Below are 27,481 nucleotides of genomic sequence, written 5' to 3'. Positions count from 1 at the left end.
TAAGCATTCTGAACAAAACATTTAATTAACAAAAAAAAAAATTACAATAGCAGAGAAAATAATAACAATAAAGAGAAATTAGAAGAAGTGGGAATCAGGGTAGAAAAAAATGCAAAGGCCTTGGTCTCTAGGAGACCAACACTCCAGCTGAGCTGGACTTAGCCCCAGCCCCCTCTGAGTTTTCCTTGGCTGCTGGCTTCTCGTCTTCCCCCATGAGACGAATATTGTGCTTTTCCCGGAATTCATTTAGTTCTTTTCCCTTTGCCTGAAGCTGCTGTGTCAGTGTCTCAATGATCTTCTGTATCTAGAGGGCAAACGACAGGGATTATGTAAGGATTTCAGGACTCCCTTCCCCCATCTGTTACAGAGTATGGTTGGGGGAAGTGAAGGAGTGATGATACCTCTAACCTCAACTTTAACCACGTATTAATAGTAGAGCCCAGACACAAAAAGTATTCCTTTCTTAAAAACAAGGTTTATAAGCTGTAGTATACATAAGAATCACCTGGGCTGCTTATTTTTAAAATGCCACTTCATGGCTCCCATCCCCAAAGGTTCTGAATCAGTGGGTACAGGAGAGGGTCCGGGAAGCTGCATTTTAAATTAGTCTTCCAGGTGATTTGGATGCACGTAGCCATGGACTACACTGTGAGAAACTCCACTCTAACCACCTCCCCTCCCCCAATCAGCCAGAAAAGAGGCATAGTCAGCAACTCCTTTGTCTAAGGAGTTAGATGTAGCATAGCTAAAGAGCATAGGCTGATAGGCTATTTATGCTGCCTTCAACACGAGTTCCTACCCACACTTTCCTCCCCCACATTCCCTAAAGCCCTGGCCTCCCTTTCCTTACTCCTCGGTTGCCCAGAGCATCTACGCAGGGATTCTTGCTCACCTGCTCCTTGTTGTTCTCCAAGGCAGGCAGCACCTCTTTGACAGTCCGCTCCACCAGTACCCCTCCAACCATGCGGTAGCACTTGCGGGTCTCATCTACCTCCTTCAGAGTATCGATCACTAGGCTGAGGTAGGAGGACAAGGCAGGATCTGCTGCAACCCTCTCTTACAAAACGGCCCATCCCCCCCCCCAAAAAGGGGGCCCATCCAACTCTCCTGTTGTTTGCGTCTCCCGGCTTCCTCACCTGTGTTCATTCAACTCCATCTCCAGCTCAGCTGCTTTGGATGCCAGGCCCCGCTGTTCCTGCCGAAGGCGGTTGAAGCCAGCGATTACCTAAGAAGGTGAGAAAGAAATAAAGGTGAGAGAGGGGACAGTGGAAATGGCAGAGGGTCAACATAGGATAGCAGGCTTTACAAAGATGCAGTAGTAGACACCTATCTTGGAAAAGGAGTAGAACAGTTTTCTAAATTAAGTCTGGAATTCCATTCACCCAACACTGAGTGCCTACTAGGGGTGAGATACTTGCTAGGCCATCTTGCAGCTTGGTTTGGTAAGGATTAGGCATTTGTTACATAGGAATGGGGGTGGAGAGCTACTGGAGCACCTACAGTGGAGCTTAAACTTGCAGGTAAAGAGGGATGTCAGGAAAGGCTTTGTAACGAGTAACTTTTTTTTTTTTTTTTTTTTTTTATTTTTTTTTTGGCTGTGTTGGGTTTTTGTTGCTGCACGGGGGCTTTCTCCTTCTTTGGAAAAATCTATTCAGTCTTCTGCCCATTTTATAATCAGGTACTTTTTTTTTTTTTTTTTTTTTTTTAATTTATTTTTGGCTGTGTTGGGTCTTTGTTGCTGCACGCGGGCTTTCTCTAGTTGCGGTGAGCGGGTGCTACCCTTCGTTGTGGTGCGCGGGCTTCTCATTGCGCACCGCAACGAAGAGAAGTGGCTTCTCTTGTTGTGGAGCACGGGCTCTAGGCGCGCAGGCTTCAGTAGTTGTGGCACATGGGCTTAGGTGCTCCGTGGCATGTGGGATCTTCCCGGACCAGGGCCCAAACCCGTGTCCCTCGCATTGGCAGGCGAATTCTTAACCACTGCGCCACCAGGGAAGTCCCATGTAACGAGTAACTCTTGTTTGGGTCTGCCCAGCAGCCCTCCCATTAGGCAAGTGCCCCTCCTAATTCACTGGGGTTCTTGTGAGGCTACTAATCACAGGACCCTTGCTCTTTGACCGCAGGGGCAGTGACCTATATTCTATACTATAGAAATTGAATTTTGGGTAGAGACAAACAGGTACAGAAGGCAGCTGGAGCTAAGACACCTATAGTTGTCCTATAAAGATGGTCCTCCATTCCTATTCCTAAAATCCCCAAAGCTGCCCTAGTTATTGAACTCTGTGTGGCCTAGTTGTTTAATGTTCCTTTTCACTGTGTTCAATTCTGTGACCTACCACCATCCTTCTAAAACACTCTTTTAAAAAAAATAATAAATAAGTTGCCCAAAGCCTGCATCTGTAGCCTCTAAACCCTAACTGATACAGGCTTCCTGAGAGATAATGCCTTAACTGAAGCTTGAAGGATGAGAACCTGGGGGTGGGGGTCGGGGGGTAGTGGTACCAAAGAAGCATAATAACACACATAAAGACCCAAAGAAGTGATTACCACCAGCTTCCTGTTCCCCAGAAACTGAGCAGAGAATTAAACAGTGTGAAAATCAGACAGGGTACTAATACCACCACCAGCATCGCTTCTAGTATAGGGCTCTGATGACTGTATTTGGAAAGACAAAAGACCAGGTTTCAAGTTTTGTCTCTGCCACATTTTGGCTTTATGAACTCTGACAGACTTTTAGCCCTGTTCATTCAACCCTGGCTACACATTAGAATCATCAGGGGACCATTTTTAAAATGTGAATAGTGGAGCCTCAGAACAATTACACAATCACTGGGAGTGAGGCCCAGGCCTCAGTATTTAAAAAACGATGTCCCATGAAATTCTGATGTGCAGCCAGAACTGAGAACCACTGGGTTAATCTCTGAGCCTTAGTTTCCTCACCTGTAAAAGGGAGATGATACCTACTTCATAGGGCTGTTGTATCACGTGAATGAATTAATGTGAAACGGCTTTGTAAGCAGTGAAGTGCATTAATTACTATTATGACCTTCTCTCCAAACCCAAAGTGTACCTTGGACCCTCCTGGTCCACTGAGAGCAGTGAGCCCATTCATTCAAACCACTGCCAAATCTCTCACTCTCATTTACATCATCTCTAGTCTCATTTCCATCACTGACTAACCACCTCATCTTTGCTAGGATCCCTTATCTCTAGCTCTTTCTCTCCGCAAGATTCATATACAGCTAAGATAATCCAAATTACTGTCCTGTACCACCCCTACAGCCTTTCTACTGCCCAATAAATGAAGGAATAAATTTGACTAGGAACTTGTCATTACAGCAACTTGTTTCCTTCTCCCATCCATCATCCTTTCATCTCAATCCCCTTCATCCACTCATTTCAGCAAACACCTTGGAAATCTCACTCATCTACAAGCTGTTTTTCCTTCACCTTCATTGCCTATATCAAAACTATTCCATTTATAATTAGCATTTTCTCCACTGTCAATGTTACAGATCAAAATACTTTCCTCTAGGAAAATTCCACAACTAAACTAGACTCTAGATGTTCTCCTAGCACCCAAATGACATCCACTCTTCTGCATGTATGTCGTATTTAACACACATTAATGAACTCAGCTTAAATGTCTACAATTTCAGAGGCCTGAACTTATTTTCCTTAGTAATTAGTAGGAATCTACTTTTCAACCACCAATTTAACACAACCATAGACAAAAAGATTTTAATTCCAACTTTTCTTCAAATACTTTTGCTAATTAACAACCCCTATTTCCTCTTGGTCCAGTTATAGAGTTTATTACAACACCAAACTAAAGTAAATATATCTAAGTGTATGAGTTATCCACAGTTGTTATGGAAAATTTCAGCCACTGATGCACTTGAAGAAAATGAAATCTCTTAGCAGCTAACTGACAACTAACTTTTAGTTAAACGCAAAATAAGCTGATATTAACCTGCCATCTCTGAGGTCTGCCAGGTAATGAAGACAGAGAGGCTATGCTCTATTCCCACATTCTTCCTCCTAAAATACAACTTACTAGTGGTTTTCTCCCCTATGGCTTGACCTAATTTTCCTTCCCTTTCCCTTATTTCGTGTTCTCCTAAAGCAGTCTGGCATGAGTAGGGATGGCCAGGTCACTGTTGACTCTCTCAACCCTATTAAATCATCTAACTAACATATAAACATCCCTGCTGAAAAAGAATCCAATTAAAATAGCAACAATTTTTCCTTTTTTTTTTCTTTTGGCAGTGTGGCACAGCATGCGGAATCTTAGTTTCCCTGACCAGGGATGGAACCCGTGACCCCTGCAGTGGAAGCACGGAGTCCTAACCACTGGGCAGCCAGGGAATTCCCTATTTTTCCTATTCTAAAGTAACTTCAAGCCTTACAACTATGCAGAGCTCTTTACATTTTCATATTTGGCATGTACAAATAATTTTACACAGGACATGATCATCTTTTCTTTGTTGTTCCCAGTGATTAAGAATCCACCTGCCAGACATAGAGAATGGACTTGAGGACACGGGGAGGGGGAAGGGTAAGCTGGGACGAAGTGAGAGAGTGGCACTGACATATATACACTACCAAATGTAAAATAGATAGCTAGTGGGAAGCAGCTGCATAGCACCGGGAGATCAGCTCTGTGCTTTGTGACCACCTAGAGGGGTATGATATAGGGAGGGTGGGAGGGAGGCTCAAGAGAACGGGGATATGGGGATATATGTATATGTATAGCTGATTCACTTTGTTATACAGCAGAAACTAACACAACAATGTAAAGCAATTATACTCCAAAAAAGATGTTAGCCACAACTACTGAGCCCGAGTGCCACAACTACGGAAGCCCACATGCCTAGAGCCCATGCTCCACAACAAGAGAAGCCACCGCAGTGAGAAGCCCACGCACCACAACAGAGTAGCCCCTGCTCACCGCAACTAGAGAAAGCCTGCGCGCAGCAACAAAACCCAATGCAGCCAAAAATAAATAAATGAATAAATTTATATTAAAAAAGATATAATTGACATATAGCATTGTATAAGTTTAAGGTGTACAACATTATGATTTTATATATATATGGAAATGATTACCACAATAATGTTAGTTAATACATCCATCACCTCACAGTTACTGTTTGTGATGAGAACTTTTAAGATCTATTCTCGGGGCTTCCCTGGTGGCGCAGTGGGTAAGAATCTGCCTGCTAATGCAGGAGACAGGAGTTCGAGCCCTGGTCCGGGAAGATCCCACATGCCACGGAGCAACTAAGCCCTTGTGCCACAACTACTGAGCCTGCGCTCTAGAGTCCGTGAGGCACAACTACTGAGCCCACGTGCCACAACTGCTGAAGCCCGCACGCCTCCCAAAAAAAAAAAAAAAAAAAATCTATTCTCATAGCAACTTTCAAGTATACAGTACAGTACTGCTAACCACAGTCACCATGCTATACATCAGATCCCCAGAATTTGTTCATCTTATAACTCCAAGTTTGTACCCTTTGACCCCCTCTAATCATTCCCCCACCTCCCCCTCCAAGCAACCACCAATCTACTCTGTTTCTATGAGTTCAGGTTTTGGTTTTTTATTCCACATATAAGTGAGATCATACAGTATTTGTCTTTCATTGACGTATTTTCACTTAACCTAATGCCCTCAGGGTTCCTCCATTTTGTCACAAATAGCAGAATTTCTTTCTTTTTTACAGGTGAATAATATTCTCGTGTGTGTGTGTGTTTGTGTGTGTGTGTGTGACATTTTATCTGTTCACCCACAGAACATGGTTTTCTAATTTTTAAGGGCTATATAGCATTTACACCCTATTGATATATTTTTTAAAGCTAACTATTCTTCTCTTGTTGGGACATTCAGGTCATTTCCAATTTTTCTGTAATAAATAGCATTGATTTTAAATATCTGGACAAATAGTACACAAATTTTACAGCCATTTCTCTTGAATCATATTCCCCAAAGTAAGACTAATGAGTCAAAAGGGTATTAACATTATTATAGTTTCTACTGCATGTTGCTATAAAGTTCTCCAAGATGACTAGATGACTCTACAGTGCTACCAGCAATATCATGATTGTACCTAATGGTAGCTTATATTATCTTTGTTATTTTAATAATTTTTAGAGCAGGAAGAGATCTTAATTCCAGAAACCTTGGAATCACCCTCAACTCACTATCCACACCCAATTAATCTCTAAATCATATCTATGTATTAATACTAAATACCTCAAATCCATCCACTATCATCTCTCACCTGTACTACTAGAGTTCCACACTTGCCTCTAGATCAGCCCCCTTCAATCCATTCCCCACACTTCAGCACAAGTAACCTTAAATTTAAATCTAACCATATTATTCCTATGCCTAAACCTTCAATGGTTCCCACTGCTCATGGGATAAAATCCAAACTCCTGAAGACAGCAGAAAAAAGTCCTATAAGACCTGGTCCTTCCTGACCTCTCCCAATCAGTCCTTCTCCCACCTCTTACAGTAAGCACTATTGCCCAGTAGAACCACTTGTAGTTCCCCTATTCATTTGCCTTCAGGCATTGGCATAGAATCCACACCCTACCTGGCACACTTACCTAAACCTCTCTCATTGCATTTTTCTGTGCCTAACTCTAATTCTTATTTTTTTTACTTTTTTTTTTTTTTTAAGTGTTAGGCTTTTTTTGGCTGTGTTGGGTCTTCCTTGCTGCGTAAGGGCTTTTCTCTAGTTGCAGCGAGCAGGGGCTACTCTTCGTTGTGGTGCACAGGCTTCTCATTGTGGTGGCTTCTCTTGTTGTGGAGCACAGGCTCTAGGCACATGGGCTTTAGTTGTGGCGCGCGGGCTCAGTAGTTGTGCCTCACGGGCTTAGTTGCTTCACAGCCTGTGGGATCTTCCCGGACCAGGGATGGAACCTGTGTCCGCTGCGTTGGCAGGCGGATTCTCAACCACTGTGCCACCCCCCTAACTGTAATTCTTTCTTCAGGTTTCAACTTAGATTCTTCTAGGAAGCAGTTCTTGCCATCCCCAACTCCCATGTTAACTCCTTCTATGGGCTCACATGTAAGCATATAGCAATTACTCACATTTTTTGATAGAAAACTTTTTCTATTTTCATGTATTGTGTTCCTTATTTTCCACCATGCAGCCTGCCTTCTCATCTTTATTGTTATCTTCTTTGGAAATTTAAAATATGCAAATACAACCTCTCTTAACATATCTATATCTTTCATAGTCCTACAATAACCTGCCTTCCTTCCACAGTTTGCATAGTAAAGGAGCACTACTATGTGCCAGGTACTATGCTAGACTCTTTTTTTTTTTTTTTTTTTGGCTGCATTGGGTCTTCCTTGCTGTGCCACCAGGGAAGTCCTGTGCTAGACTCCTTTATTTCATTTAATTCTAAAACAAACAAACAGGGCTTCCGTGGTGGTGCAGTGGTTAAGAATCTGCCTGCCAATGCAAGGGACGCAGGTTCGATCTATGGTCCAGGAAGATCCCACATGCCGTGGAGCAACTAAGCCCGTGAGCCACAACTACTGAGCCTGCAATCTAGAACCCGCAATCCACAACTACTGAAGCCTGTGCACCTGGAGTCTGTGCTCTGCAACGAAGAGTAGCCCCCTCTCACTGCAACTTGAGAAAGCCCGCCTGCAGCAACGAAGACCCAATGCAGCCAAAAATAAAATAAATAAGATAAACAAGTTAAAAAAAAAAAAAGTTCACACACACAACTGTAAAAAAAAAAAAGTCAAACTATTTCCACTTGATTTGTTTTGGTTTTCTTTTCTTTTTTGTTTAATTGAGAACATAATTTTGATAACTTTGGGGAAAATCTACAATCATTACATTTATCCCCAAAAGGTCCTTTGGTCTTCTTATCTACATGATATTTACTCTTATTGGGTTCAATGGAAGAATAAAAGAGGTAGAGAATTATGACTGGATGCATCTGGAAAAGCATTTTCTGGGCTATTGCTGCACTAAATATCTTCTTTTCAGTCCAGTGCCCCCTTTTCTGACAAACATACTCAACTCTAAAAATTTCTTCGACCTTATCAAATGATGATTTGACCACTGTCAAATGATGATTCTCATCCCTTCTCTTCATCAAATATTCTAGGACTAGTCTACATGCACTGCCTCCACTTCCTCACCTCCCAATTCACTTTATTTATTTATTTTTTTGGCCAGGCCATGAGGCTTGCAGGATCTTAGTTCCCCAACCAGGGCCTGAACCTGGGCCATGGCAGTGAAAGCATCGAGTCCTAACCACTGGACCACCAGGGAATTCCCAAGTTCCTTTTTTTCTGTTGTTACTTCTCTTTTTAATCTAAGTTTTTTCAAAAAAAATGGAGATATCTGCCTCATAGGATGTTGAGAGGATTCATTAATTACATCAAGGACTTAGGACAATATCCAGCATATAACAGATTGTCAATAAATAGTGCCTGCTATTATTATAAAGCACCTCCACCTAAATGTCCTATGGATACCTTAAACTCAGGTCATTCAAAGCTGAATTTTCTTTTACTCCATTTTAAACTGCTCTTCTTCTTGTCTCCCCTATTTCTGCTAGTGACATGACTCTAGCCTGGTAGGAAACCCTGGTTTCATCTTTGGACACACCCTTATCCCATCAACTGCCAAATTTATTGCCTCTACCTCAGCAATTTTTCTTAGGCTTACTGACATCACCCTAGTTGAGGCCTTCATTACCTCTTGTCTGAACTACTGCCACAGTCTTCTAAATTATCTCCCCATTTTTGGACTCTCCAAATCCATCCTATACATTGTTGCTAATTTAATTCTTTTAGCACTTGGGTGACATAGAAAAATATTCGTGATATATTATTAGGCTTAATAAGCAGATTACGGGGACTTTCCTGGTGGTCCAGTGGTACAGAATCCGCCTTACAATGCAGGGGCCGGGGGTTCGATCCCTGGTCGGGGAACTGAGATCCCACATGCCAAGGGGCAACAAAGCCTGCGCACCGTAACTACTGAGCTCATGCGCTTCAGCTAGGGCCTACGTGCGGCAAACTACACAGCCCACACGCCCTGGAGGCTGCATGCCACAACTAGAGAAGAGAAAACCCACATGCCACAACTAGAGAGAAGCCCGCATGCCACAACAAGGAGCCCGCGTGCCGCAACTAAGACCCGATGCAGCCTAAAATAAATAATAAATAAATCTTTTTAAGAGAAAAAAGCAGATTACAAAACAGCAAATAGTGTATAATACTAATTTTATAAAATTAAGTATGTAAAATATACAGGCCCTCCCTTTCCATCTACACACACATATACAAAATCAAAAAGGAGGGGGGAACCTCTCAAAGGATATATTTCAAAACAGTAAGAATAGTTACCTCTGGATAGTAGGATCATAGGTAAAGTAGGATCATGGGTAATTTATTTCTTATTTTGTACTTCTTGTGTTTTCTACAATTTCTAAAATGAATGTGTATAATTTTATGTAATAAGAAAAAAAAATTAATAGTATAACATATATCCTTCTACGTCTCCCTCACTGCTTATATTAAAAAGTCCTGAATTTTTTGCCATACAAAGACTCAGCTTGCTTTAAGGACGACATCTTTCTAACTTATAACTCATGATTTAGCTAAACTAGTCACTGCACTTCATGTCAGTCTATGCTTTCCTCAGAGCTCTTCTTACCCTATTCCCTATATTCTATTTCTACTGCCACCTGTTCAAATTTATCCAATCCTTCAGGCTCAGCCCAAATATCTCTAATAGGATTATGGTATAAAAAATAGGTCTGTCTGATGCTCAAGGCCCTCAATTAAAAGCCCTGCTCTCCCAGTTACTGACTCTGGGTAAGTTAGCTAAAGCCTCCGAAACTCAAACATCTTGCGGACAATACTGCTACTTCAAATGGCAGTAATTAAGTAACAGAAGATAAAACAAGTAAAGTGCCTAGCTCAATGTGCCACTTGCCTCCCTCTTGTCTATATGGCTCAAATTTTCACCGGTGATAAGTATAATATTTTTTACCCAGTGTTCTCTCTGGAACACAAACAAAGGCCAGAGAATGTTAAGCAAGGAGAGCCTCAGAACTCAGTTACCACAATTCTTCAGTCTCTTTTGAGGGCTTCTTTTTCTCTACCACCCCTTAACTATTGGTTTCACTCCTGTTCTACTTCTTTTTTCACTTTCTGTACAAACTGTAGGTGATTTCATCCACAGCCATGGCTTTGTCTACCATCCATAAACTTGTAATTCTCTAATCTGTATCTCCAACTCAGATCTCTTTCTGTAACTCAAGATTATAAATCAAACCACCTGCTAAATATCTCTACCTGGATATCCGACAAGAAACCCAAATTCAAACTTATTTTCTCCCCAAACCTGTCCATCTTCCTGCATTCCCTGTGGCACCATCAAAAACAGAAACCTGAGGGACATCCTAGATTCCTCTTTTATCTCTTTTTCTCCACTTCCAAGTCTTGCAGTCCATCCCAAACTTTAAGTCCACCTGCATCCCAAACATGTCAGGCAGTTTCTTGCCACAGTGTTTTTAAACACATTATTCTCTCTACCTAGAAAATCCTCCATTTCCTTCTTTGCTTGACTGACTTCTCTCATCCTTTAGAATTGAGCTGAAGGATTATCATTTTTACAAAACAAAGTAATTAACACTTATTAAGCACGTAGTATATTCCAATCACTGTGCAAAACACTTTGTATGCGTTGTCTAGCCTAATAATTGAAATACAGTGAGGTAAGCACCATTACGTTTCCACAGAAGAAGACCAAAAGAAGTAATTCATGGGAGGTCATATATAGGTAGTAAAAGGTAGAAATGTGATTCAAATACAGATCTATCTGAACCCAGTGCACTCATTACACTCTTAGCTACCCCACTATACCACACTTCCCTTTCCCACCCACCCCCCAATCTCATAATCTCCTGCTTAGTTAGAGGTCCCTCCTCTAGCTACCATTAAGAAGGCCCGTGAGGAACATTATAAAACTTACTGTTTGGCAACCTAATCAAAAAATGGGCAGAGGCCTAAATAGACATTTCTCCAAAGTAGACATACAGATGGCCAAGAAGCCCATGAAAAGCTGCTCAACATCACTAATTATTAGAGAAATGCAAATCAAAACTACAATGAGGTATCACCTCACACCAGTTAGAATGGCCATCATCAGAAAATCTACAAACAGCAAATGCTGGAGAGGGTGTGGAAGAAAAGGGAACCCTCTTGCACTGTTGGTGGGAATGTAAATTGATCCAGCCACTATGGAGAACAGTATGGAGGTTCCTTAAAAAACTAAAAATAGAACTACCATACCACCCAGCAATCCCACTACTGGGCATATACTCTGAGAAAATCATAATTCAAAAAGACACATGCACCCCAATGTTCATTGCAGCACTATTTACAATAGCCAGGTCATGGAAGCAAACTAAATGCCCATCAACAGACGAATGGATAAAGATGTAGTACATATATACAATGGAATATTACTCAGCCATAAACAGAAACGAAACTGGGTCATTTGTTGAGACGTGGATGGATCTAGAGACTGTCATACAGAGTGAAGTAAGTCAGAAAAAGAAAAACAAGTATCGTATATTAACACATATATGTGGAACCTAGAAAAATGGTACAGATGAACCTGTTTGCAGGGCAGAAATAGACACAGATGTAGAGAAACAAATGTATGGACACCAAGGGGGGAAAGTGGCGGGGGAGGGGTGGTGGTGGGATGAATTGGGAGATTGGGATTGACATATATACACTAATATGTATAAAATAGATAACTAATAAGAACCTGCTGTATAAAAAATAATGTAAAATTAAAAAAAAAAACTTACTGTTTGCTTTCTTTTCTCATATGAGTCTGTGTTAACTTGAAAACAAGGTCTATTTCATTTATCTTTTTCCCTGTACCCAGCAGAATGTCTGACACATGGCAGACCCTCAAAAAGTATTAAGTTCCTTCTCCCTTGCCTTTTTCCCCTAAGTCAGAAACTATCTCTTCTTTCCTCCCCAAAATTCCATAGCACTTTATATCTCTCTTAGATATATTTCTGCCTCACATTAACATTTTGTATGTCATATTTTTCCCACCAGACTATAAGCTCTTTGACTGTAGGGGTCAGTTTTAAAGATCTTTATGCAAATACCTCTGCCTATAGTAACTGTTCAACAAATAACTGATAAATGAAACTATAATTTAAAACACTGTTGTTTTGACTACGTTTCCCTATTACCCAGATTTCTTCCCACCCCTAGTAAACACTAGCCCCACTATTAGCAAACCATGGTTCCCAAGCCACAAGGGGCTTTTCTGATTAATTTATCAAACGTTTCCCGGTGCTAGGCAAGGCACTAGGGGAAATGCATGCTCGGATTCTTAGTAAAGGATTTCTGGTCTCAAAAAAAAATTCAATCTAGTAATGACTCCCGAATCAAAATAGTATGAAACACTAGACTGTTCGAGTATGTGAGTCACGTGTCTCTGCAGAGCGATGACGATTTTCAACGTGGTTTCAGGGTCCAGTAACAGACTACACTCCCAGCCGTTGACTAATCCCCTGGGATTCGTTAGAAGCTGCCTTGCCCAGCCATACCCTGGTTGAAGGTGCGGAGTAAAATAGGGAAAGTGACCACCCACCTTTCCTCAGACTTGCGCATCCTCCCAGACCCTGCTTCTCAGAGCTTTTCTATCCCCCTGGCTCACGCAACACCCCCGAGGGGGCGTGGCCTTCACCTACCAATCCGCCTACTCTCTCCCCGGGGGCTCGGCTAGCTTCTCCAAGGACCCGCCCCTCTCTGGGTGGCCACGCAAATGTGGGACTGGAGTAAAGGTCTGCACCAGCCACAGGCTTCCCCCGTTCTCACATCGACTCCGGACCCAGCCGGGTTGCCCTCCTTCGCGTTCCCTGCTCCCCACCTGCTCTGCTGACACCGTCCCCTTCCCCGCGCCGCTCCCGCTGTTCTTGCCAGTGCGACCGCTGTTCTCCGCCATCTTCACCGCCTGCTGGGCTTCCGGCCTGCGTAGCTCAGCCCACCCTCCCTGCGTCACGTCCGGTCTCGGAGTTACCGCCCTCTCGCCCCCGACGACCCCACCTCCAGGCCGCTCTTCGGTTCGGATCCTGCGAATCATTTTGGTCGTATCTTCATGTAGGACCTACTACCTATCCCAACCGCTGCGGTGACTCTCACCTGCCATGCTTTAACTTGTGCAACAGAGACGCTTCCCCTGGGAGAGGCGGGGAAGAACGGGTTAACTGGAGAGTGGGGCGCGGGTTGGGCCCTGGGTGATGAGGAACGAGGGAGGGTGAACTTCCCCTCAGAGCCTCTGGTGGGGGAAATATGCTTTGCTTCAATAAAACTGTGCCGGTGCACAGTCAAGAACAGAGGCTGGGAAAACCAAAGAAGTATCTTGGAGATGACTTGTGAACTGCAGAAACATTTGACTGAGGAAAGAGGCTTCAATTTAATGTGAGATCAAAGCCCTTTCCTCCATCTTCCCACTTTATGAGCTCTTCCGGTAGCCCATAATTACTTATGGTACAGAGTGTTTTGAAGACTTGGGGGGTTTTACAGCCGGGGCCCTGATTCAGCTTCACAGTATGAAGCGAGAAGTCAGAGGATCTTAGAAATTTATTGCTTGAGAGTGGGGTTGGTGTCCTGATTTCTCACCTTCTTCAGGTTGGGCTTCATCATCAGGCCTCCTCACCAGCTCCTGTCCCTTCTTTTGTGTCCTGGACTCCGGATACCTCGACTCTCAGTACTTTGTGCTCAGCCCAGGTAACATGTTTTGTTGTGTTCTCAGTGCCTGGCACGTAGTAGATGCTCAATAAATGTTTGTTAAATGTATGGATGGTGGGAAACACTGGGGTGCCAACCATCACAGAACATTTGATCAGTGGGTCATTGTGCCATGGGTCACTGTGCCCTGTAAGAGCAGATTCAAAGGAAAGCCCAGCCTTCCTGCCTCCCCATTTTAGCCTCTTATCATTAAACTTGGGTTTCCCCATGCTAGTCAGTCTGAGTCCTGCCTGTGCCATTTACAGACTCAGAGCCATGGCTGTCTCCTCTTCCTCCTGGGAACTACCCCTGGTGGCTGTGTGCCAGGTAACATCGACACCAGACAAGGAGCAGAACTTTATAACATGTGCTGAGCTGATTCGGGAGGCTGCCAGACTGGGCGCTTGCCTGGCTTTCCTGCCTGAGGCATTTGACTTCATTGCACGGAACCCTGAAGAGACGCTTCACCTGTCTGAGCCACTGGGTGGGAACCTTTTGGGAGAATATACCCAGCTTGCCAGGTATCAGGGAAAGGGGGAGGGAGAAGTAGTTTCTTTCTGGGTAATGTCCCAGGATTGCCAGATATGAGGGTAGAGCCTTGAGAAGAGTTGTCAGTGTCCCCTCCCCCTCAGGGAATGTGGACTCTGGCTGTCCTTGGGTGGTTTCCATGAGCGTGGCCAAGACTGGGAGCAGACTCAGAAAATCTACAATTGTCATGTGATTCTGAACAACAAGGGTGAGACTCTTCAGCCTGCCTCTTCTCAGGCTCTTCTACCTAAGATTCTCCAGAATTCTGTGTTGTTTCTCAACTGTTTCCTTGGCCAAGGGTTTTAGGGGCGTTTGTATTTCTGTTCCTAGCCTATAAGCTACCTCCTCTTTGGGAGGAGAGGAACTAAGCTGGGCTTCTAGAGCACCAGCACTGAGTACTCTTTCTCCCTCTTACTCAAGGGTCAGTAGTGGCCACGTATAGGAAGACGCATCTGTGTGACGTAGAGATTCCAGGGCAGGGGCCTATGCATGAAAGCAACTCTACCATACCTGGGCCCAGTCTTGAGTCTCCTATCAGCACACCAGCAGGCAAGGTGGGAGTTGTGAAAGGATGAGGGTGGGAGAGGAACAAGAGGGAGGGGAATAGGAATATTTTGAAGTGGTAGTAGAGGATAGAAAGCCCTAAGGAGTGCAGTAGCGGGGTTATGACCAGATACTGTGACAAACAGGGCGGGAGACTAAATAGGCCGTTTTCATTCCAGATTGGTCTAGCTATCTGCTATGACATGCGGTTCCCTGAACTCTCTCTGGCATTGGTTCAGGCTGGAGCAGAAATACTTACCTACCCTTCAGCGTTTGGATCTGTTACAGGCCCAGCCCATTGGGAGGTAAGAGGACACCTCTTTAGAACATAAGGGCCTTCTCTTACCTCATTCTCCTCCCTTGGCTCTACCAGTTAAAAGAGTTTCTTCTCCTTCCCACCTAGTGGGAAAATTCATTTCCCCAGATTGTTGCCTCTCAGAATAGTTAACATAGTAAATCATTCATAGGCAATTATCAGAATGGTCCCAGTGGGTAGATTGGCCTGTAATGTCCATGGCCTATCCCTTCCCTACTAGCTGCTACCTGTATCTAAGTGAACGCCCATCTCCTCCATCCCCAGGTGTTGCTGCGGGCCCGCGCCATTGAAAGCCAGTGCTACGTAGTGGCAGCAGCACAGTGTGGACGCCACCACGAGAAGAGAGCAAGTTACGGCCATAGCATGGTGGTAGATCCCTGGGGAACAGTGGTGGCCCGCTGCTCTGAAGGACCAGGCCTCTGCCTTGCCCGAATTGACCTCAATTATCTGCGACGGTTGCGCCAACACCTGCCTGTGTTCCAGCATCGTAGGCCTGAACTCTATGGCCATCTGGGTCACCCACTGTCTTAAGACTTTTGACTTCTGTCCGTTGAGACCCCCATTGTGAGCTGGTGTTGCTGTGACTTGTAGGCAGGACCCAGGTGCAGCTCCCCTCACTTGGAGAACTTTGTCTCTCTTGCTGGAACACAGGCTCAGCTTCTTGGGAAAGAAGAAACTTTCACCTGAGCTCAGATTTCAGTTTCAGAAAGGTGGAATTTTATATAGTCACTGTTTATTTCATGAAAACTGAAGTTATGCTGAGGGCTGAGCAGCACTGGCAATGAAAAAAATATAATAATCATAAAGTCTGTGTCTGGATATCTCTTTTGGGAGCTGAAAGGGGAGGTGGTATTGTACCAGCTGGACTAGACTCCAGTTCTAGGCCTCCTGACTCATTCAACATGCCTCCCTATCTAAATAAAAGTGCGACACTCAGTGCATGTCCCAACCCCATGCTCCCAAGCTTGGGGGTGGGAGTGGGGATAGAGGATGGGGAAAGAAAAAGAAGAAAGGAATTGATATTGAATCATTTCACTTTCACCTATGATGCCCTTTGCCCAAGCCAGAAGAAAGCAAAGGGGAAAAGGGCTGCAGGGTACATTATTTATTTTCACTTGAACATGGAAAGGAAGTGTCACACTCCCCCTTCCCCTTTTTAGGGGGAGTGTATTTGAATTAGCAACCTCTTCTCCATCCACCCTGTGTATGTGTGTACACACACAACACAGTTGGGAGGGCGACTAGGCTGACCTAGTCCGCTTACCTATTACTCCTTTGAAGAGGGTTTGACAAAGAGGGAAAAGGAAGGAGCCACACCAGGCCGAGGTTTCGAGCCATGGAATGGAGGAAACGAGGCAGAGAGGAGCAGCACCAAGGGCCAGAAGAGAGTGGAAAGGGCCACAGCTTCTTTGTTTTTTAAAAATTCTATAATTTGGGAGAGGGTGGTGATTAATTTCCAAAATACACTTCAAAGTCCCACCTTCCACACAGCTCCCTACTGACAGCCCTTTGGTTTCTCAGACAAAATTTAAGAGCCCTCATAAAGCCAGAAGTACTGATAACCCCTCAATGCACCCAAAAGCAGTGATCACTTCAATCCCTTACAAAGACTATGTTCTGTAGACTTTGCTTCTCCCTATACATTTGTCTTATGGCTCAATGGCAAGGTGGCTGTAGAGACACACATGAGGGGGGTAGGTGGAAAAGGGAAACAAAGGGAAGCCCAGGCACATGGGTGCAGGGAGGGGTGGGGAACACCACTTCCATTTTTCATTTGTCTTTTCCTTTAAAAAAAAAAAAAAAAAAGGCAGGGGTGCGATTGGTTGGAAGGGTAGAGGACAAACCCCAGAACGGTATGTAAGCTCCAGAGGTGGGTGGTGAGAAGTCCCCCGAGAAGTGAGAAGGGGAAAAAGGTCAGGGCAATGCTTGCAGCATCAAGTTCCTCAGGAGTTTCTGTCGGCCCAGCTCATAGTCCTCCTCGTCCACATTCACCAGCAGCTTGATGGCCTCATGGCCCACAGCCTGCTTGAGGGAGTCTGTGATGAAGACACCTTTAAGTGCCTCTAGTAATGAGCCATTGATATAGTCGCGCCAGAATGCATCGAGGTAGGTGAGCTCAGAGAACTTGATGTCACAGATGATGGAGCCCAGGTCCCGGGACTTGAGGATGGTGTTGGCCTGGTTAAAGCGCTCAAACTGGCGCTCAAGTGGGTCCTGCTTGTTAGAGAAGACGTTGCCCTGCAGAGCAGTCTCATGCTGGCAGTATTCAGCCCGAACCCGCAGTCTGATGTCTGTGGGGAAAAGAAGATATGCAGAAGAGGTTGCAGTTTACAGCCAAGTCTGAAAGGTTGAATAGAACAGCAGACTAGCAAAGTTGGGAACATCACCTGACAGCTTCTCTACCTCTTCCCAGGACTAGTTCTTTTCTGTGTACCTCTGAAATCCTTGCCTGAACTCAAGAGGTTCCCTTAAATGGGCCATGCCCAGGTCAGATTACTTCCATCACTCACAAGTAGCACCTTGATTCTAGGAGATATTTTCCTAATTAACAGACACAGAATTTCATTTTAATACTCTATCATGACTTGGGTCATCCTACAATAAGGATGTCATAACAGCATCCCTTTCATCTAGTATTACCTAGAAAGAGTTGAAATGTACTCTGCCACAAAGGTAGAGGAGTTCTCCTCCCAGAGACTATACCATTCAATCTCACTTTGCAACAGCAATCAAACTGAGCCTTACACTGAATAGAATAACTGACCAGTATTCCAGCAGTTCTTTGTATTTCCCTTCAAGCCTACTCTACCTCTAGAACCCTTGAACTTCCTCACCGCATGTCTGCTTTTCCTTGGGATCTGGTGTCACTGACTTCCGGCGTTTTCGCTGGCTCCCAAGTGTGGCTCTCCCTCGAGCTGGCCGCTTGCTACACATCTGAGGGCCCGAAGTGGGGCAGCACACCACAGGATAGTGGGGAGGCACTGACCAGAGGGTAAAAAGGGAGACATAGTAGGGTAAAAGCAGAAATTCAAACAGTTCACTCGGAATGAGGAAGGATCATTTAGACTCAGCACTAAAAGCAGTATCAATAATGTGACCTGAAAGGTGGACACAATGTGGGAACAATTACAGGACCCAGATGAAGCATTAACACCTCATCTGATTTTTGGGGGGCCAGATATGGGCGGGGGGGGACACTGTCCTTTCATTTAGGCTGGCAAAACTGGGAAAAGATGGGTCCAGTGTCCTCTTTCTTGATTATGGAAATTAGGGAGAGTTAATATTGTCTCACCTGTTTTAGGGGGGTGGGGAGGCCTCGGTTCTGGATCGCTGAGGGCTCTGGGTGTCACATAGCGAATTGATGTCTCTTCCAGATATTTGTCTACAAGATCAGGGCACACTGTAGGGGGAGAGGGGTTCACTCAGGAAAAGATACACCCTTCCCTTCTCCTAGTCCAACCCTCCAATGGGCCTCATAACTTATTCTCCTCAGTACTCCCCAGCGTCAACGCCTCCTTCTGCTTGGACTCCCATGCTGCTCACACAGGGCCACCCACAGCTCTTCCCTGATTCCAGGGTCCCCAGCCCCCAGGGCACCCTCACCAGCCCGTCTCCTCTTGAGGGTGACGTAGGGCAGCAGGTCATGGCGAGTGATGATGCGCAGCAGTTGCAGCACCTGGCGAAAGTTACTCTCATCACAGCGGCCCTGGCGCTCCAGCGCCAATAAGAAGTCACGTCCATTTCGGATGAGGCCACGCTCGTGGTCATCAATGACATCAACAAAGAGGAAGGAAAGAACTCGTACGTCTCTGTGTGTCAGGTGGGTGCCCACGATGTCAAACATGCGATGCAGGCTATACAGCCCATGCTCTTGCTCACCATGCTCTTCGGGCCACACCTGGCTTGCCCTCCGCTTTAGGCCCGCCATGCTGGGGGCTCAGGTGCACAACGCTTTCCAGAATCCCTGCTCAGCAGCTGCAATCCCCACTATACTATAAGGAAAAGGAAAGAACCTGTGAACCACTCAATGTCAGGAATTAGTCATCCATTCCTGTATTCCCAGAGCCCAACACAAAGCCTGGCACAGTGTAGTGCTTAATAAGCATATATTAACTTTTACAAAGTATTTATTTATTTATTTTTTTGACTGCACCACGCGGCATGTGGGATCTTAGTTTTCCGGCCCTTGCATTGGAAGCATGGAGTCTTAACTGCTGGACTGCCAGGCAAGTCCCTACAAAGTACTTATTAAAAAATACAGCCTAGGGCTTCCCTGGTGGCGCAGTGGTTGGGAGTCCGCCTGCCGATGCAGGGGACGCGGGTTCGTGCCCGCGGAGCGGCTGGGCCCGTGAGCCATGGCCGCTGAGCCTGTGCGTCCGGAGCCTGTGCTCCACAACGGGAGAGGCCGCAGCGGTGAGAGGCCCGCGTATAGCAAAAAAAAAAAACAAAAAAAGAATACAGCCTAGAGCTCTGTATATCCAACAGATGCTGCCCTAAGTCCAGATCCTACTGGAGATAGATAGTAACTTCTACTAAGTAAGACTTGTTAACTGCAATTTTAGCGCTACATATTCAGCAGCATTTTCTATTAAATATTACCCCAATTGTTCCTCTGGCCTCCAAAATACTGCTTTTGGTCCCTTGTGCTCTCCCTGCCAGCACCCCCAATCAATTCATCCCTTAAATGTAGGTGAAATGAGGAGAAGTAGAGAATTCACTCTAAATTCTAATATAGAAGCTGCATCAGATGAACTTAGGGGCCGACAACAGGGAAACTGAAAGCCTTTAGGGTTAGTACTAGTGTTTTGTTTTGTTTTGTTTTTTAATTTTATTTATTTAAGGCTGTGTTGGGTCTTTGTTTCTGTGCGAGGGCTTTCTCTAGTTGGGGCAAGTGGGGGCCACTCTTCATCACGGTGCGCAGGCCTCTCACTATCGCGGCCTCTCCCGTTGCGGAGCACAGGCTCCAGACGCGCAGGCTCAGTAATTGTGGCTCACGGGCCTAGCTGCTCCGCGGCATGTGGGATCTTCCCAGACCAGGGCTTGAACCTGTGTCCCCTGCACTGGCAGGCCGACTTTCAACCAGTGCGCTACCAGGGAAGCCCTAGAACTAGTTTTAATTCTGCCTATTTCAGGACTTCCCTGGTGGCACAGTGGTTAAGAATCCGCCTGCCAATGCAAGGGACACGGGTTCGATCCCTGGTCCAGGAAGATCCCACATGCCATGGAGCAACTAAGCCTGTGAGCTCCAACTACTGAAGCCCACACGTCTAGAGCCCGTGCTCCATAACAAGAGAAGCCACCAAAATGAAGTCCGCGCACCACAACAGTAGCCCCTGCTCGCCGCAACTAGAGAAAAAGACCATGTGCAGCAACGAAGACCCAGCGCAGCCATAAATAACTAAAGAGAAAAAAGAAAAATGGGACTTAAAAAAAAAAATTCTGCCTATGTCATTAACAAACTGTGTAGCTGTGTGACCTTAAGTCACTTAACTTCAAAGTCTCACTGACCCCATCTACAAAACAGGGATGCAAGAAACTACTCCTCGAGTTAAGAATCCAATGAGAGGATGTATGTGAAATCACTGTAAAACTTATCTAAATGGTTAAGAGATTTCAAAGATATAAGCATCCTTGGCCTCTGCAGCCAGATTCATCCCTCCACAAACCTAACCTCATTTTTCCAACAATCAAACCAAGTCCAGGAGAATAAATGCTAAGAAAGTTAATTAAATATCCACCAAAACTCATGGATTTAAAACAATAAACATCACTAAGCTCCTAGGCTGAGCACTGTTGTAAGTCTCCTATGCCACCTGTACTCGCCTGATGTTCACACACTGTTTGGATATGTCACCTTCTAACCTTTCCTCATGGTTGTCATTTACCAATCCCCTGTCAATGACCAATCACAGTCCTACATTTATTATATATTTTGGCATTTAATTCACAAATTTCCTCCATCATCCTGGGTAGTATCAGTGACCCAGCCAATAACCAATCCTCAAGTCCAACAACTTTCACCTCCTCTCTAGCCACTCCTATTTACTGCCCTGGCAGACAGTACCACCCAATACTGCTCCACCATCTGACCACAACCTCCAATCACCCAATCAATTATAAATTCCTGTTGATGCTACTTTCTACTTCTTAAATCTGCCTCACCCTTCCACCTCTACCATGCTGGCTCAGGCCCCAGCAATCTCTCACCTGGATTACTGCCACCAACCCTAGCCCGCCTAAATCAATCCCCCACGTCCAGCTGAATTATCTAAAACGCACAACTGACCGCATCACTTTTTGGCTTAAGACCTCGCTACAGTCCCCTCCTTACCAATAAGAACACTCCAAACTCCTTACCCAACACACCAAACCTTCCAAGATCAGGCCTTGCCTACTTTGCCAACCCCGTAACTCACTTTTTATTCTCTAACGTTATCCGTTTGTTTATAGTTCATATACATCATACAATTCATTTCTCTGTAACTTTCTTCAGACTATTCTCCTTGCCTGAATGCCCCTCTCCCTTCTCTTCCACACCCCCCATTACCACCCTTTTTCAGATGGTTAACTCCTACTCATCCTTTAAGAATCAGCTCAGATGCCATCTTCAAATTCATTCTCTACACCCCCATGCTGGTATAAGTAGTCCTTTTCTGTGCTCCTATGGAACACTGTACATATTTCCCTTAAACCATTTATCGAAGTGTACTAAAATTATTTGTGTATTTATTATCCTATTAGATCTTAAGCGACTCATGTAGAGAACCTAGGTCATATTCATCTTTATGTGTCTAGTGCCTAGCAATAGATGGAGGCTGGCATATAGTAGGAGTAACCTGTTGTTGAACTGAAATGAATCTCCAAGAGATCACCACAAGTGACACCAATTAAAAAAAACTCACAAAAATCCAAGAGTGAGAGGACCCAATTAAAAGTACACGCAACTCAGGTATCATGCATATACTCTAACTGGCTATAGCCTCCCCCACACTGCAAAACTACCCATACCATAGCACCCTACTCAACAGCGAGACAGGCCGTTCTGTCCATTTTATATTCCAAGAAACTGAGGCTAGGTTAGAAAGAGAGTAAAATTATAAACTACTTCAGAAAAGTCAAGCTGTTAGGAACTCAGAAAAATTGAAGAGCAAGTAGGACCTGGTTCTCTCTTTTAATCCTGAAACGGAAGCACAGAGAGACTCATACCCTTAAGAAAAGGGGAGGGCTTCCCTGGTGGCACAGTGGTTAAGAATCCGCCTGCCAATGCAGGAGACACGGGTTCGAGCCCTGGTCCGGGAAGATCCCACGTGCTGCGGAGCAACTAAGCCCGTGCGCCTCAACTACTGAGCCTGCGCTCTAGAGCCCACGTGCCTAGAGCCCATGCTCCCCAACAAGAGAAGCCGCTGCAGCGAGAAGCCCGCGCACTGCCACAACGAGCAGCCCCCGCCCGACGCAACTAAAGAAAGCCCGTGCGCAGCAATGAAGACCCAACACAGCCAAAAATAAATAAATAAACAAATAAGAAAAGAAAAAGGGAGGGCCTCCCTGTAATCACCTAGCCGCATACCATGGGTTCAGATAGGTAGACAGGAAATATAGCCCATATCTAGTTATGAGAGCCCAGATGTCCCACCCAAAGCATGGGAAACAACAGGGAAAATAGCGATTCAACTATTGACTGGTTTTCCTCGTCTCTTCCTCTCTTGTTTCACCTGCTGCAGTCACTGGCTACAAATAGAGGGGACTGAAGGAAAACAACTTCTTGCTCATAGCAGGTAACATGAGAAAACTGAGTCTCCTTAGAGCCCCTACAACTTCTCCTTGTTCCCTATCCCACCTGTTCCCCTTGGCCAGCTGTTCATTATGTGGATCCCATAAAAAACAGATGGGCAGGTTTCACATTCAACCAATCAGAAGAGCAGGCTGCTTCAGAGCTCCCTAATTCAAAGTGTCCTGACTATAAACCCCAGGAAATTAGGAAATATTGTCCCCACATACCTGGTCACTGGAAAATGAAGCAGAATACAGGAAAGCACTGTGGTCCTAATTATGTATCAATGGATGCAATTCTACAATAGGTCTCAATCCTGAGGGTTAACTCCCTAGATTTGAGGAAAAAACAGCCACCTTTAAGTCGTAGATCCTAGGCTGGATCAAAGTGACAGGAATTATCAGAGCTTCTAGGTCAGTGGTTCTCAACCAGGAGCGATTTTGCCCTCCAGGGGAATTCAGCCATGTCTGGAGTCATTTTAGATTGTCATGACTGGGAGGGTGGTAAGGGAGGGTGCTACTGGCGTGCAGTGAGTAAATGCGATGGATGATGCTAAACATCCTATAATGCACAGGACGGCCTCTTACAACAAAGAATTATCTGGTCCAAAATGTCAATAATGCTGAAGATGAGAAATCCTATTCTAGATGGAGGGTCAAAAGGAGAGACAGCATGTCGCTTCCATCCTATATCTGGAAAAGGAAGTAATTTGGTCCCTCCAACCCAAACCCATCAAACAATATTCCAGAAGAAAAGCCAGTCAGACAAAGACTCATTTAACTTAACTAAGGAGTTCCATCCCACTCCAACCTTGGCTTCTCTATCACCTGCTGTTGCCATTTAGGTGAACAGCAGGTGACAGGACTACACTCCCTTCCGCCCCATCCCAGGAGGTCTAATTTGACCTAGTTCAATCTGAATTTCTGTGCAGATCAGAGAAATGCCATCCTCTGCAAGACAGACAGAAAGGATCCTGCACTTAAACCTTGCAGCCATCTTTAAAGTCCCCAAACTAGACCAAAAGCAGACCCTTCCTTGTTAGGCTGCTGATCAGACTTATACTGCTTATGCAATGAAGCAAAAAGAGGCAGAAGTTTCCCAAGGCCATGCTTGTCCTTGGGAGAAATGTCAGGAGGCTGGCATGCAGACTAATAGGCAGCCCTCCCCACTTAATTATCATCTAGGATGGTGAGTTCACTCACTCAGCAATCCAGATGGGGGTTCCAAGAATCTATCTAACTTCAGCACTAAAAGAACGTGGCCAACTTCCCCTTAAACCAAAATATACTCAGCTTTCTGTGGCAGTGAATCGAAGGAACTCAGCTTAAATTATACAGAGATCCTAGATGAAAAGTATCAGGGCAGTGAGGAGAATATACCCCCTCTAAAACTGAAGATTAGAAAGAACTTCAGAATCTTGGTGCCTGAAATATTGCCAGATACCAAGAGACAAACACTCCAGTAAACAACAGTCCTGATCCTGCTGGCTGATTTGGGTCTATTTGAGAGCCTAAAGTATGGATCACCCTTAACAGGTTCCCAAGACTCATTCTTTATTCTGATGAATTGCTGCATTTCCTGGAGCTGCAGGGTTTTTTGTTGTTCGCTTTCTTTTGGGAGGTCCAAGCCAGCCAAGGGCCAACAAACAATCTATATGTATCTACAGGACTTCCTCTTGACTAATCGTTATCTATTAGATTTCTACTTCCATGCAAAGTCTAGTCTCATCCCAACCAGGGATGAGATCTGTATTTTTTGAGGTACTTGATTCTCTCAGAAGCCCTTAGAAGTCACGTGGAAGAAATAAAAAGAGTGATGTCTCGAAATGAAAACAACAGTCTAGTTTCATCCCAAAAGAACTAGAGGTATTTGACTCTCTCAGAAGCCCTGTGAGAGGGAAAATCATGTGGAAAATCTAAAAAAGAGTGATGTCTTGAAACTTGAAATGTAAAGGACATGGAAAACCTTAAAGATGACTAAGACGACTACATAAAGAGCTTTCTTGCTGGTAGGACCAAGAAAATGTAACCAAATATCTGGAAGTCAGAATTACAAACTGTGTTTTCAAAATGAAGATTCCAGAACAACTAGGATAAAGAGTAAGCTAGAGGAAAAGCCTTCCCAGGGTAGGTGCTCAGCAACCCTCCAAGGCCAACATTTAGTAGACACTGTACTAGAGTACAAAGTTCCATATGTTTAAAAATGTTTCTCTCAGAGCTGACCACGAAGGCTAGATAATAACAAAACAAGGCTGGAGTCTTGCCCTAAGACACCTAATTTCTGTTCTCCTTTCCCTCCTACCAATCTCCAATGACCCAAAGGGACAACGACTGCAACAGATCTTACCCACTGAAAACCCATTTTCCCTGTCAGCTACCCCATTACTGAGCTCAACTCCCAATATGCCATTTCCATTTCATGCCATTTCCATTCCCTTCCATTGTTTGAAAACAATAAAAAGTTCCAGACTTACCTCTGCAAGAAACTTAATTTCCCAGGTCTCTTCCTAGCACAAGGTTCAAAGCCAGCAGCAAAGCAAAAACAAATAAGAGGGGGAAGCGTCAATTTTCAAGCTTTATTTTGAAATCTCAAAGAGGCAGTCAATCTCAGCTGCAAAAATATACAGACAAGCCTACAGCCATTTCAATTGAAATGATCCACTCCAAGCTAAATGAGAGAACTCACTCCCATCAAAGTCCCCAGGCTTCCCTAACCTTCTATTACCCAATTCACAACACAAAACCAACTCCAAGAATTTCCAGTCTCAGTGGCTTAGGGCAAGAAAGGTCCCAAATTCAACAACTTGTGGGAAAACCAATTATCCTCTGACACCTCACCTGACTCAATTCCTTATGAGGCCCACCTACTTTGTTACAGTATTAACATTGACTTTCATCTTTAGATGAACTAGGAGAAAAGTGGTTAGAGCCAAAGAAGGCACTTTCTTTCCATTACTTCACTTATGAGACCAGAACTATCCTCCAAATTCTCACACACTGTGAGAACAAAATATCCACTGAGGCAGCATCCAGTCAAACATCTACATTTCACCAGGGAACGTTTTTTATGTATGAATACTGACCCCCGCTCCTAGCACTTAAACAGCAAAAGAAGGGTCTGGAAACGAAAGCACTCATTTAATTAGCATGGCTGCCTAGACACCATCCTGTGTTTTCTGTTCCCTGCAAACAGCGTTCCAACATAGCATGGCTGTTTCCCCATTCTGGCATTGCTAATTGTTTAAAACTAGAAAAGTCCTTTACTCCTTCCACACTCCAGCGATACCAGGCTCCCCATTTTCTCTTCTTTTTGTAATCAGGAAAAACAAGGGAGCAGTAAGCTAGGCAGCTTTTGGAAATCCAGTTGAACCCTCATCCAACCCCAATTCTCCAAATCCACATGACCATTCCCTTCTGCCCTTCCCACCCTAGTAAAAGCTAAAGGCCTGGCAATTAGAATTGGCTGTAACTGATGCTGCTTAACTCTGCTCTCTCTTCCTTTCTACAGGGGAAAGGGAAACCCCTGAACCTCTATCACTCGTGCAGCTACACTGTCCTATCTCACATCCCATTCCCCTTCCTCCCAAACTTTCTTCCTAGTCTCTCACTTTCTCCATTACCTCGTCACACCGACACGCTCTCCATTCCCCAAACCTCCGTCCTCTCCTTTTCCACCCAAATTCTCCCCTAGGCCCTTCCCCCTCCCACCTCCAATTTAACACTTTCAGAACCTCCCCCCAAACGTCTCAAATCCAATCTTCACCTTTTCCCACCTCTCCACAACACCCCTTACAAGAGTCCAGTCCTTCTCCAACCACATGCCACAAGCCCCCTTCCCCTTCACACCCTCGGCCCCTCCTTCCCGTTCCTACCCCCTCAGCCCGGCGGGACCGCAGCCCCACTCCCCACCTCGGCCTCTCTAATACCCCTAGCCTGGCCCAGCCTCGGCCCTTGTTTACGCCCCTCCCCTGCCCCACTCCTCCGCCTCGACCCTGCCCTCTCCCACAGTTGCCACCTCCCCCGCACGCCCCCCTCGGCCGCTCCCCTCCCCCACCTTGCAGCGTCCCGTCACCTCCCTCTCTTCAGGTTCTCAGGCTAGACGTCGCCACCGCCTCCCCCTCCACTTTCCTTCCCCAAGCCCTTTGCGGCCCCGCCCGGCCCCGCCCCGTCCCGCTCGACTCCCCCTCCCCACTCCGGCCGCCCCGCCGCCTCACTCTCGGCTCAGGCTCGGCGCCGCCATGTTGGATCCATCCGCGCCGCTCTCCCGGGCCTGTCTCACGGCGCCGCATCCGGGCTCCAGCCGCCGCCGCCGCCGCCGCGGGCGTGGGGGAGGGGAGAGGCGGGCGGGGGTGGCTGCATCCTGAACAGCGCCTCCCGGAACCTGGCCGGTTAGTGGCGGCTTCGAGACCATAGTGAGGCATGAGCCGGAGTAGCCATGCTAGTTGAGGGCAGCCTGGCAGCGGCATTAAACGGGAAGTGGATAGCGTCATTTCGGTAGCGGAGAATAGAGATTGGCAGCC

The 27,481-nt window shown here is 45.3% G+C and overlaps 3 protein-coding genes across 10 annotated transcripts; 1 reads left to right on the top strand and 2 right to left on the bottom strand.

Moving 5' to 3' along the window:
- Positions 1-13,168, bottom strand: PFDN2 (prefoldin subunit 2). Its single transcript, XM_024757308.1, has 4 exons — positions 12,945-13,168; positions 1,137-1,225; positions 893-1,016; positions 1-304 (listed from the first exon to the last, which is right to left on the bottom strand). Exons 1-4 carry the CDS (start codon positions 13,155-13,157, stop codon positions 128-130), a joined length of 603 nt encoding a protein of 200 aa, XP_024613076.1. The 5' UTR covers positions 13,158-13,168; the 3' UTR covers positions 1-127.
- NIT1 (nitrilase 1) lies at positions 13,105-16,000 on the top strand. Of its 3 annotated transcripts, none has more exons than XM_024757241.1 (7): positions 13,105-13,174; positions 13,706-13,804; positions 14,071-14,325; positions 14,437-14,540; positions 14,753-14,886; positions 15,055-15,180; positions 15,456-16,000. In XM_024757241.1, coding segments are annotated over exons 1-7 (987 nt in total). In that variant the 5' UTR covers positions 13,105-13,172; the 3' UTR covers positions 15,723-16,000. The 3 variants fall into 3 exon arrangements, with proteins under 3 accessions (XP_024613009.1, XP_024613016.1, XP_024613006.1); XM_024757248.1 differs by having other exon boundaries at positions 13,111-13,205; XM_024757238.1 differs by lacking the exon at positions 13,105-13,174 and adding an exon at positions 13,213-13,495.
- DEDD (death effector domain containing) lies at positions 15,905-27,323 on the bottom strand. Of its 6 annotated transcripts, none has more exons than XM_024757277.1 (7): positions 27,176-27,300; positions 25,436-25,468; positions 23,190-23,293; positions 18,795-19,183; positions 18,484-18,591; positions 18,026-18,172; positions 15,905-17,482 (listed from the first exon to the last, which is right to left on the bottom strand). In XM_024757277.1, exons 4-7 carry the CDS (start codon positions 19,117-19,119, stop codon positions 17,106-17,108), a joined length of 957 nt encoding a protein of 318 aa, XP_024613045.1. In that variant the 5' UTR covers positions 19,120-19,183; positions 23,190-23,293; positions 25,436-25,468; positions 27,176-27,300; the 3' UTR covers positions 15,905-17,105. The 6 variants fall into 6 exon arrangements, with proteins under 6 accessions (XP_024613045.1, XP_024613051.1, XP_024613029.1 ...); XM_024757283.1 differs by lacking the exon at positions 27,176-27,300 and adding an exon at positions 27,016-27,088; XM_024757261.1 differs by lacking the exon at positions 23,190-23,293.
- Positions 27,324-27,481: the final 158 nt, after the last annotated feature.

This window comes from Neophocaena asiaeorientalis, unplaced genomic scaffold (assembly GCF_003031525.2).
Source record: "Neophocaena asiaeorientalis asiaeorientalis breed wild unplaced genomic scaffold, Neophocaena_asiaeorientalis_V1.1 scaffold830, whole genome shotgun sequence".
NCBI lineage: Eukaryota > Metazoa > Chordata > Mammalia > Artiodactyla > Phocoenidae > Neophocaena > Neophocaena asiaeorientalis.
The sequence above is the reverse complement of the archived record's forward strand: the minus strand, read 5'-3'. Positions and strand labels throughout refer to the sequence as shown.

Bases quoted from the DNA above. Each gene is read 5' to 3' on its own strand.
- PFDN2 (XM_024757308.1), bottom strand. From the start codon at position 13,157: ATGATTCGCAGGATCCGAACCGAAGAGCGGCCTGGAGGTGGGGTCGTC. The intron at 1,226-12,944 runs GTGGGGAGCAGG...TCACCTTCTTAG, and splicing joins GGACGGTGTCAGCAGAGCAG to GTAATCGCTGGCTTCAACCG. The intron at 305-892 runs GTGAGCAAGAAT...TTTGCCCTCTAG, and splicing joins TGGAGAACAACAAGGAGCAG to ATACAGAAGATCATTGAGAC.
- NIT1 (XM_024757238.1), top strand. From the start codon at position 13,443: ATGACTTGTGAACTGCAGAAACATTTGACTGAGGAAAGAGGCTTCAAT. The intron at 13,496-13,705 runs GTGAGATCAAAG...CACCTTCTTCAG, and splicing joins GAAAGAGGCTTCAATTTAAT to GTTGGGCTTCATCATCAGGC. The intron at 14,541-14,752 runs GTGAGACTCTTC...CTCTTACTCAAG, and splicing joins TGTGATTCTGAACAACAAGG to GGTCAGTAGTGGCCACGTAT.
- DEDD (XM_024757291.1), bottom strand. From the start codon at position 19,119: ATGGCGGGCCTAAAGCGGAGGGCAAGCCAGGTGTGGCCCGAAGAGCAT. The intron at 18,592-18,794 runs GTGAGGGTGCCC...CTCCCCCTACAG, and splicing joins CCTCAAGAGGAGACGGGCTG to TGTGCCCTGATCTTGTAGAC. The intron at 17,483-18,025 runs GTGAGGAAGTTC...TTTTCCCCACAG, and splicing joins CAAGGAAAAGCAGACATGCG to ACATCAGACTGCGGGTTCGG.